The 12,239-nt window shown below is 36.7% G+C and overlaps 1 protein-coding gene across 5 annotated transcripts in view; it reads left to right on the top strand.

Moving 5' to 3' along the window:
* LOC145685873 (uncharacterized) overlaps nucleotides 1–12,239 on the top strand; it is a 167,784-nt gene that overhangs the window by 101,103 nt on the left and 54,442 nt on the right. For all 5 annotated transcript variants that reach the window (XM_081758538.1, XM_081758537.1, XM_081758539.1 and 2 more), the window contains exons 12-13: nucleotides 2,186–2,264; nucleotides 11,134–11,462. In XM_081758538.1, the coding sequence (XP_081614664.1) occupies nucleotides 2,186–2,264; nucleotides 11,134–11,462 (408 nt within the window). The remainder of the gene's footprint in view (nucleotides 1–2,185; nucleotides 2,265–11,133; nucleotides 11,463–12,239) is intronic.

Below are 12,239 nucleotides of genomic sequence, written 5' to 3'. Positions count from 1 at the left end.
TACATACAAGATGTGTATCCTCCCTATCCTCATGTACGCCCATCCCGCATGGCAACACACCTACCCCACATACCTCCGCCGACTCCAGGTGGTCCAAAACAACGCAGTCCGAACCATCACAGGGCACTCCAGGGACACAAGGATTGCCCAAATCCACGAGGACCTGGAACTCCCAATGTTAGAGGATCTACGTCAACAACACTCCGCCAAATTTTGGAGGAACGTCCGGAATACAGAAAACCCAACAGTCAACAGCTTGGGGACGAGAGAACCACCGAGAAACATGTACAGGATGCCAAGAAGTCAAGAGTGAACACCAACCACGATGAAGAACTAGGGATCTGCGACAGTTGCGATCCCTCAGCTCACATACGTTAGCTACACCAACGTCAAGCCACACCACACATGGAAGGCATGGGCAACAGCCCGAAACTTCGAACATAACACAACCGCCAAGAACAAACCAACCAACTGTCCTTAAATAGATTAAGTTTACATGCACACACACACCACGACTACTAAATACATATCAAACATCAACTAAGAAAGTTGTACATGCTAACACATCACTAAACATATTAATCCATATTATCACACGAATTCACTATATGCACACTGAAGAAATCACTGATTTGACCATTCTAAACCGGCTCGGGAACTAAGAAATGGGGGAGAGGGTCAGAGTCAGGTTGCCCTTCTATCAACTAAATCATGGTTTGTCAATTACAGAATTATATTAATGCCCCAAGAGGGACATATTGAAACTATTAATGAAAAGGGTCCCTTTCCTGAAGGGACAAGACCCCTTATGAATTATTGACTTAGCCCATTATCGTTGGAAGCTGTGATCAACTCAGGAATAAGGGGGACAGTCCCTGTTCTAACTTACACTGACATTATAGTGATAAATTCAACCACGAAGAAATCTATACCTACCGCCATGTTACAATAAATAAAATCACATTTACTACATACACAGACAAAAGCTATATTAGGACAGGCCTATCACAAGCTAACAGGAAAATTTTTAGGATAACGGGAGCTATCAAGGGAAACACTAATCTTCAAACTGTTTAAAGAAAAAGATCATACACTACGATGAATCCTGTCCATCTCTATTAACGAACATGGCGTCGCTTGGGTTGAAGTCCATATCTCACTGTTTGTTGCTGTTTTAAAATGAAAATTCAATATCTCTGGGACTCTATACTCTCCCAACGGATTTATTTATTAATTAAAACTGATTTTACCTTATACTACTGCATTTTCGTCAAAAAATCCATATATATATATATATATATATATATATATATATATATATATATCTGCAGCAAACTGACGTGGTGTTGCCTGATTCCTGATTCGTTTCCAGGTAGAGAATGACAAGAAACGCGCCTTAATACTAGAGCGTCGAAAACAGTTCAAATCAGAACAAAGAGTTTTGGCGGCAGAAAATATAAAACGAATAAAAAAATAGTAAAAACTGGATGAAACCGGATTTTGGGAGGATATGGGCATCTTAGAGGAACGAAGGGGATCTAAATTATTCTGCCAAATATCAGATTGGTGGATAATTTCAAGAATTTCTGAACAATTGCGGACCTATGTTTTCGTATAGCATTAAATTGTATAATTTCAATACTCATCCATTTGAAATGCCCATATACAGGGTTTACAATAGAATAATGTATAAATAAAGATATTACTCCCCGAAATATAATTCTTTCGAAGCTCCCAGATTAATTTTGGTGTAAGTAGAGAACAAATGAATTTACTACATGGATCGAAAATTATGTGCGGGAAAAAGATACAGTACGCGCTACGTTTGAAAAATATTGGATCCCTCCAAACAAAAATTTGATTGTAATGGCACATTACAGTACCCTTCCCAAAAGACTGGGATTTTCGATGCCATGTAACTACTCATGTACACATGATCCATCTTCTTTGCATGTCAACATACAATACTTTCGTGCTACCAGCTCTAGTTGCTATCTACTGTGAACACATGCTGCTTCCTAGTGTTAGAATTCATTGCCATAAACGTGAAACGACCTTCTGTATTAGTTGATATGGATCCTTTATTAGACCGTCATTACAATTTTCTACTAACTAACAAATACGTAATATAAACATTTTATGATTCTTGAATTTTTCTTCTATATTTTGAATTTTATTTTTCTAGGTTCAGGGGAAGAATAGAAAGAGTCATATCGTGGATCTTGAATGTAGAAAACCAGTGTTAAATTCCATTAATTCTGGAGGTAAAGTATTTCTTATGTATAATACGTTTAGGCAACTTGGTATTGATATTTTAATTTGTATAAACGAATCACAGAAAACTACTTTTTATTATAGAACAGTGTAATAATATTTAAGGAATATGTTTTCTATTTATGAAAGAAAACGATAAAGAAAGTCAATTTACTGTTCTTAAAAATCCCATACAGTTATAAGACGAGATCTCATGATTTAAACATTGTGAATTAAAAACAATATTATAGTTTTACTTTCAGCCTTGGAAAAGTGCTACGTCTTTAGAAATATTGCTCAATTGCAACAAACGTTAATGTATACTGTAACTCGAATACATTGATATCTTAGTTAGTAAAAAATTATAGTGTGACATTGTAATAATACTAATCAATTAAGATTACTAATATTGGAAGGTGGATCGTGAAAATTTTTAATAATCTATTAGCAGTTGAATCAAATCTTTTAAATATGTCCATTATAGTATGATCTTTCTGGACATACATAAGAGAATCCAGTTAAGAATAAAAGTTCGCCAATCAACAATTGTACTAGTTTTCGTTTTATTATTATTATTATTATTATTATTATTATTATTATTATTATTATTATTATTATTATATAAACCCTGTACTCTAATTGTATAGATTAGATAAATTCATGTTACTTCTGAACGATGTTTTCGTCACCCTTTATCTATATGAATCAGCCAAGAAATGTCAGTTAAATGATTTTACGATAAACTGATTTGGAAATGCAATTTGAAACAAATCGAATTGAGCAGATATTCTGTAAACGTAGAAAGTGTTAAAAATCAGTAAACAACGATATTTTATTGGCAATATATAAGCCAATGTAAGATCTTGATATAATGTAAGATGTATAATGTAAGATCTTGACACTTTCCATAACAACATACAAACAATACAAGGTGTATGAGAAAAGTAATGAGACTGGCAACGTTGTGTTTACCGGCCTGTGCTAGACCGGTTTGTTTATCCCTTCCGCTGCCTCAGTCCGAGTTACAACTCCGCACAGCTAACACACTATTTTTGACCGCGCCATCAGTGAAGTTGTTTTTTTTTTGTTGTTTGTTACAGAAATGGAGCATCGGAATTTAGAGCAACGTTGTGTAAAAACGTTTTGTGTTAAACTTGGTAAATCTGCGAGTGTGACTTTTGAAAAGTTGTAACAATCTTATGGGGAACATTGCTTATCAAGAGCACAAGTTTTCCGCTGGCACAAATCATTTTTGAAAGGCCGAGAACACGTTGAAGGTGAACCTCGCTCAGGGAGACCTTTAACTTCAAAAACTGACGAAAACTTTGAACGTGTGAGGGCTCTTGTGATATCAGACTGTCGTTTAACAATAAGGATGATGAGTGAACAGTTAAATTTAAACACTTTCACCGTACATCAAATTTTGACAGACGATTTGAACATGCGAAAAATTTGTGCCTAAATGGTGCCGAAAAACCTCACAACTGAACAGAAAAACAATCGAAAAAACGTGTGCGTTGATCTTCTTGAGAGGATTGCCAATGACCAAGAATTGTGTGATCACAGGTGATGAATCCTGGATATTTGAGTACGATCCTGAAACAAAGCGGCAAAGCGAAGAGTGGCACACTCTGTCATCTCCTCGGCCGAAGAAATGTCAAATGAGCAAATCAAAGATCAAGACGATGCTGATTTGTTTTTATTTGACAGTAAAGGTATCGCGCACAAAGAATTTGTTCCACCAGGATAACTGTCAACCAAGTGTTTTATAAAAGTGTCCTTGAAAGGCTCAGGAAGAGTGATTCGTGTGAGATCAGACATTGCAGACAAGTGGATGCTTCATTATGACAATGCCCCATGTCACACGGCCATTTCCATTAGTGAATTTTTGACCTCAAACGCATTACTGTTGTTCCTCAACCCCCCTATTCACCTGATTTGAGTCCTTGTAACTTTTTCCTTTTCCCGAGATTGAAACATGACCTAAAAGGACGTCATTTTGGAATTCTGGAGAACATTCGAAAAGACTGTGACCGACCAGTTAAAAGCTATACCAGTTGAAGACTTCCAGCGCTGCTACCAAGAGTGGGAACAACGACTCCGCCGGTGTATAGCTACCCAAGGGGACTACTTTGAAGGGTATAACGTTTACTCCACAGGATGGTAATCCTAATAGAGCAAACATTACATTAGATAGTCATAAATAGGACGTTTGCGCGAGCGTTGACGATGAAACAAGTTATTATAAGTAGTAGCTCCTTTCAACGCCAACTACACATAAGCAAAAATTCTAAATACAACCTTGAAAAACACCAAAGATTCAGCATCACATTTTTCGAAAGATAATAAACACCACAAACAATAGGTAAGAATTATTTTCAGTACCACGCACATAAACTGATTAGCACGAGGCTTGAGGACATGACGCAAATCACAATCAGTACGCACAAATGGACTTAAAATTTTAATAATTAAGCATACTTACATATTCCAGTAATGGGTATTGGATATTAAACTATAATTACATGTCGATGGTTTCTAAATATTGTAATATAAAACGATAAATTACATAGTTATTGGATTATGTTTCGCAGCTAGAAAATCATGCTTTTGCGTTGTTAGTCCCTTGGCGCCGAATAGTGTTGCACACCGCCAAATCTCTTTGGTTCTCGCTGTTCGCGTGAGTTTCTCGTGCTGGGTGACGTAAGAGCGGACAGAGCTGTGATTGGCTGGAGAAGCACTGGCCAAGGTCAAGCCAGTCGTCTGCGCCTTCCGAGCGGGAAAACGCACACATAGAAACGGAGTCTGCTTGAGAGCGGCAGTCCTTTCAAATAAAAGAGAATTAAACTGCTTGAGCCGCATACAGCCAAAATAATGCACAAACGAGTTTATGACAAGGGGATAACATTGTTGTTTGAAAAACACAAGAACTTTAGTTAGTACAAAGTCAGTCTCTCATTGCTTTTCTAACACACCTCGTATGATACGTTTAGTCAAGATTCTGTGCTTATCTTCAGGGTCAGGAAGACAAGTGGAAGTGATATAGACAACACATGTGCATTTGCATTAGACAACACATACGGACGCAGAAAGGAATTGTTAAAAGCTTAGAAGCTAAAGTATGACACCTTCCTATAGTGTTCTGTTTAACCGTCATAAATGTCTAGAGAATGACAATGTTTAATTTCTTTGGAGTTAACATTGAACAAGTATCTATGAACTGTGACTCAGATGACCAGTGAATGACGTGATCAATCAATGGATGCCATCTTAGTTGTAAATTACTCTGTATCAAAGTTGAGTTTTGGTTCTTTTGCCGTAATAAAAAAAATGTCTGTACTATTAGTTATTTTCTTTTCCTGAATCACGTAGTTGAAGCTCTCTAAATTATCTGAAAACCCCAAAACGGATGAAAATTTCCTGAAATCATGCATATGTTTTATACTGGCATTAATGATCAAGTGGACCATTACTACATCGTTCTAATTGTCTTCAGAAGTCTAAAATTTCTAATATATATATATAATAACTTTTTATATTACATGTCTGTTAAACTTTTGCCGGGTTGTTAGGTAATGTCTGGTATAACGATATCGCAATATACCTATCATAAACAGTAATCGCGTATGTCACTGGTAATAACTGACCTACGTCCCTGATAGTGATAAACACTAAAGAATTCTACACTTATTGTGACCATTTTCCAAAAATTTAATGTCATAACTATAGAGTGATTTTTAACACATGTAACCATTTGTTTCGTTCATAAAAATTAGAATATGCAGTATTAATGTTTTGTATTAGCATTTTTAGAAAGAACAGGGTTGAGGAAAGTAATTAGAACCATAATTCCTTCGGTATAACTGTGATTCCCTAATAAGAGACAAATGGAAAGATACAGTACAGAACAGAGGGCAGTCATTGTGAAATGTTATTGTTTAGACTCAGACTGACTATCGCAGTCAGATTAATGCCCGAGATGGGTCATGCGAAAATAATTTAATGTTAAGACTAGCTTAGAACCAGGAAGCTATTGTCAGTTTTGTCATGAAAACTCACAGCAAGAATAGCCCATGATTATCGTCATGAGATGTTTGAAAAATGTGTATTGTCTAACCGTTATCCCCGATTGCACGAGAAGGAGTTTGAATAGCCACTGATGTCATCGGATATGACTCCATATGACTTATCTTTGGGGTTACTTGAAATACAGAGTGGGTAAGACGAGCTCTGCAACAATTTATGAACTGAAACGGGCCAGAACGAGCTAGAGGCAGAAATTTTCGACATTTCTGGGACATTATTCACAGTAATGTGCAATTGTGTTCTCAAGTGGCACCATGTCTGTACCAAGCAAGGGTCACACATTGAACATATTATGCTTTAAACTCTCAAATCTTGAGTTTATTCTCGAGAAGTAAGAACGCCTTGTAATCAATGATTTGTAAATTGTGAATCACTCCAGTGGGTCCGTGTATAAAAAGTCACCCCGTAGTATTACTTTGAATACAAATCCAAACTCGAATTCATGTATGTTTTTTTATACTGCTTAGGAAAATTGACAAGGTTTTATTTTAAATCTTATCAAAATACATTTAGGTACTCCTCTGCCATTGTCTTGTGATATAAACACATTTTAAGGCTACTTAATATATAAAAAAATAAATACAGTATACGATTTGTGAGAATTACTGACAACTGCCACTCCCTGTGTAATGATGAAGTTGATATATTGACTCCGCTTAAGCCTCAAATGACTATGAACAACTTGTTTTATTATACGTATTTTCTATTCTTAAATGTATTTTTCTTTCTCACTTTAAGGAGGGGCAAAAACGAAGTCAGAAATGGTATATAAAAAGAGAGTTGAGTTGAGTTGATTTTAGTTTAGCGTCCCTTTCAGCAGCGAGGCTATATGAGACGTGGACCTACTGATTAACGTGGAATCCGAACCACATGATATATAAAAAGAGAGTGGATGATACAACGTTTATACTTGAGGACAATGAAAATAATTTGAAACCCATTAAACTGATTATTAACGATTGTGGTAAGTACGAAGCTAAAAGCTAATATATATCGGGTGTTCTAAAAATGGCGCCCACGATCAACAGAGCTCTATTCTTCAGGTCAAAATAAAGCGAAAATCCTATATAATGACATACCCTCCAGAGTCTCCTTCATCCGCTATAGGGAATCAAAATTTCACTATTTAGCAACGTCGCAGATTAACTTGGAACCATTAGCCTTGCTCTACGAATCCATCAAGCAGTTACATTGATTGTTACGCTAATAAGTCACGCTAACTACAATCTGGAAAGAATTGATGTAACTATTTGATAGATTTTTAAATCTTCTCAGTGGTTCTTTATCACTGACGTTGCTACATAGTGCAATTCACGTCTCCAGAGAAAGGTCTGAAAAGTATAGAGCTATATATATTTTTCGCTTTAATTTGACTTGTAGAATAGTGCTCTGTAATCGAAGGGCGCCATTTTTAGAACACCCGATATATGTACGTATATATATTAGCCAATTTTAGAACATGCGATAACTCCAAAAGAATTAAAGAATGAGTCAGAAAAAACTTAGCCAGTAACTTTGACCAAAAAAGTAGGTAAAGAAATGAAAAGAAGAAAGGTCGTTTTAATACTTTAGTTGACTATAAAGTAAAAAAAATTAAACACACAAAAGATATCATAAAAAACTAATTATGGAAAAATGCTCGTACATTACTTTTAATCCGCTTCATAAGAGTTCGCACATCTTCTTCTGTTATTTGATTGGCAGCTGCAGTCCACTTGCGACGAAAAGTTTTCAAGTCAGCCGCCTTCCCTTTTGATGTTTTCAATGTTCTTTTAATGTGGGCCCAATATTTTTCAATTGGCCTAAGTTCAGGGCAATTTGGTGGATTTGGCCCTCTTCGAACTGCGACGATACCCTTTCCTTTATAACAATCAGTGGCTGCTTTAGAGTAGTGAGAGGTAGCAAGATCTGGCCAAAAGAAAACAGAGTTACTGTGCGACATCACAAATCGATACAAGCGTTTTTGTAAACACCCCTTCGTATAAATTTCGCCCTTTAATTTTCCCTGTTGTGATGAACGCCTTGCTTTTTTTTACCGCATGAACAAATAGCTTGCCAAATCAAATATTTTTTGGAATATTTGGAAGCTTTCCGTTGTTTAAATTTATCCTGCACATCTCCCCTCTTCAGTGCCACGTAGTACTCCTTTCCGGGAATTTGAGCGACACAATAGGTTTCGTCGTCCATAATGCAGCATTCATATTGAGTAAGGTACTAATCATAGAGTTTTCTTGCTCTGGATTTTGCCGTCAGTTGTTGCTTTTCGTCTCGGTTAGGTACCTTTTGCACTTTGAAAGATCGTAAACCTTTCCTTGCTTTAATTCTGTGCACTGTAGATTGGGACGCTTTGACCACACCAGCAACTGCTCTTTCCGATAAATTCGGATTCTGACGCAGCAATGCAGTAACTCTTTTCTCCAGCTTCGGGTGGCTAGTCCCCGGTGTTCTACCTGAGCCACGTTTTCTTTCAACAGTCCAATCTTGTGTGTACTTTTTAATTACATTTTGCACAGTAGACCGAGGGTACTTTACGAGTTTGCTTAATTTCTTTAAGGACATACCTGGAATTTCGAGGTATTTGTTCACAATTAGTTTTTGTTTTTCTAACTGACTCATCGTTCTTTACCACACCACGCGCACTTCACAACTGACAATCTATTCGTGAGTAAGATCGGCAGTCTGTCCTTATGCACACTGCTGCCAATGTTCATCTTATATACTAGAAAATATGGCGGGAGAAAAGCGGCCAAGTTTTTTCTGACTCATTCATTATTTAGAATCATATATGAAGGTAAGATAATATGCACATACTCTTGAAATATATTATGTAGAGTAACACTTAGTGCAACCAGTTGGTAATGGAAAATGTATATCTATGGGATTTGATTAGTTAATGAAATAAGTGACTAACGTACGGGATAGGCAGATTATGAAGCTTGGGAATTCAATTATGTAAAGAAAATTTTAAAAATATGAGCAAATTTTTAAGAAAATTAAAAATATAACTCAATTCAAGTCTTTCATATTAAATTTGTTTCTAATTCATTAGCATTATCTAAAATGCAGATTGTCAGTCACTTACAGATGCTGATCAATTTAATGGAAAACATCTAAGAAAAGAGCACCTTACCAGATTAATATGGTATTGGACTACCTTTCGCCCTCAGAACAGCTCTAATTTGACGTGGAATGGAGTCATAGGAATCTGAATAGCAGCAGGTGGAATATTACTCCATTCCGTAAAAGAGGAAGGAAATCGAAGCCAGATTCGTGTCTCCAAAATAAACCACAGATGTTCAGTTATGTTTGTCAGGGGGGGGGGGAGCTTCATCCCGATGTTCGTCAAACCACGCCGCAATATCTCCAGCTGTGGGAATGGATGCATTATTATTCTGGAATATGACGTTATTATCCAGAAACAACATCTGGACCGCAGGATGCACATGGCGACATAATCACAGGCAATGATGAAACCGATAAGAATCAGCACAAGACCTACTGAAAATCACGAAATTGCGGCCTTTAGCATCACAGGGCCGCCGCCATGTTTCACGATTCGCCGAAGGCACTGTAGATTATCCACTTCTTTGGACTCCTACCATACATAAACACAACCCGTGGTTTGAAATAAGGTGAACGACGATTCATTCGACCTTATTACACACTTCCGAGGGAGCACAATGGCTCAATGGTAGAACGCTTACCTCTGGCGCTTGGAGTCTCTGGTTCGATTCCCGGTCAAGCAAGTTTGTGGTGAGCAACCGCGTCTGTGGGTTTTCTCGGGATACTGCTATTTCCTTCCACATTATGATTCCACTGAGTATTAATCATCCGTCTCTCTTAGCTTAAGGGGCCGCGGTGGCTCAGTGGTAGAGTCTTCATCTCTGTTGCATGGGGTTCCTGGTTTGATCCCAGCTCAAGTGAACTTTGTGATAGACAAACACCGTGTGCATGGGTTTTCTCGGAGTTCTACCGTTTCCTCCCACTTTCTTGACTCTACAATTTCATTCATTTCTCATCATCACCGTCCCCTTTAGCCTACACGGCATAACTGTGGGACGTAAAACTGAAAAAATTCATTTTCTCTTAGCTTAACAGGCATGATCGTGGGACGTTAAACTGAAAGATTTTTAGATTTTATTTCATTTTATTACACATTTCCAGTCACCAGCAGTCCATGTTGCATGTTTGCTGCATCATTGGCATCGTGCTAAAACATTATGTTCCTTATCAGCGGTTTGACCCGTGCGACTCAGCTCTGCGTGTCGATATCTGTAACTTATGACACGGACTATCATTGTCGACACAGGCTGTGGGAGGTGCTGCTTTAGTTTCTTCATCACGTACACCGTAGTCGCACGACGGTTCTGAGTGGAAATCCGATTTAATTTTCGGCGGGACCTGTTATTGAGAGTTTTCTTCCTACCATTGTTCCTCTTTACCAATATCATTTCGTCGTAAGTTTTGTAGGGCCCCTCGCAACTCATCCAGCAGACTTGCCACTTTGATCACGCTCGCACAACATAACCGAACGCCAACAATTTTCTCTCTTTGGAAGTCAAGAGAGGTCACCCATTTTATGCCATCGCTATCTGTTTAGTTCATTGCACAGTGTCGTTTTATTGCTTCTTAAATAATACAGAGTTTGTTGTAATAGAGCACTACTTGCTTTCAGTCTCTTCCTCTTTTTTTCATAAAAGGTAATTCGTTTATTATTTGAGAATCGTGAAGCCTATTTCTGCTGCTTTTAAGTATATTTAATCCAATAATACTTTAACCCTTTTTTTTTTTCAGAGATGAATATAACAACACACACAACAGAAACAAAAGAAGAGTCTGAAATGAAAACTAATAGTGTGAGTTACAATACTACTAATAAAGGAAATGAAAGTACTTCACCTGCTGGCTGTAAGAACAACAAAAATTTGTTTAGTTTTAATAAACATCAGAGTGAGTGTAACATTCCCTGTGATATTACTAGAAACTCAGGAAATAACAGCGTCACGTCTTCTACTACTTCTACAGACCACCATACACGATTATCAAAGTCGTATACAAAATGCAAAGCCAAAGAGGAGGTAGCAATAAACAGGAGCCATACACAAGACAAGAACTCCTCAGAGGTTAGTACTGATAAAGAAGTGAGCATGATTAAAAATTAATGAGAGAAATCTCTTCATCATTGGCAATGGACATTTTAGACAAAGTTAGTTTAATGATGGTGAGATATGAGACTCAGTTGAATTTATTTTTGAAATGTTACTTCTTGTTAATAGGTGTGTACGTTGACTTCTGTGGTAGCTGCAAAAGCATCAAACCAATACACTGCTGTTACAGGCCCACAATATGGGATCTTTTCACCACCTTCATTTTTTATTTGGTGTGGACATAGTATATACGGTGTAGTAGCAATGCATCATGGTATATAGATTGCCGATTATTTATTTCCAACTACATGGAATATTTGTTTAGAACTTTAAGGTAAATAGGTAGAGAGAATAATCTGTTTATTTTCTTTTTTATCCTCTCAACCGTTTTTTCTAGTCCACTTTTTTTTAAAATGAATATTTTAGATACAGTCAACTATTAAGGAAGACCATGATATTAATAGTGTAAATGTTGATATTTTTAATTAAAAGCCTAAAAATATATTTTATTACTTCTACGTTTTTTTCTTGACGAGAACAAATAATCTTGCTACGGACTTTCTCATTAAACTTTAATCACTCAATCCAAAATTTTCTTTAAATTATTCACTTGGACCTTAGACTGTATAAACAGTTATTCTGCTAGAATTACTAAATGTTAGCTAGAATTATTAAACTTAGGATCGAACTAGTTATGTAAAATACAATGCGTGCTTTAGAACGTAATTACTTTAGAAACAAATAAATTTTATT

This window comes from Thermobia domestica, chromosome 5 (genome assembly GCF_964235325.1).
Source record: "Thermobia domestica chromosome 5, izTheDome1.hap1.1, whole genome shotgun sequence".
Taxonomy (NCBI): Eukaryota; Metazoa; Arthropoda; class Insecta; order Zygentoma; family Lepismatidae; genus Thermobia; species Thermobia domestica.
Note: the sequence above shows the minus strand (reverse complement) of the source record. Positions and strands in the feature narration are given on the sequence as shown.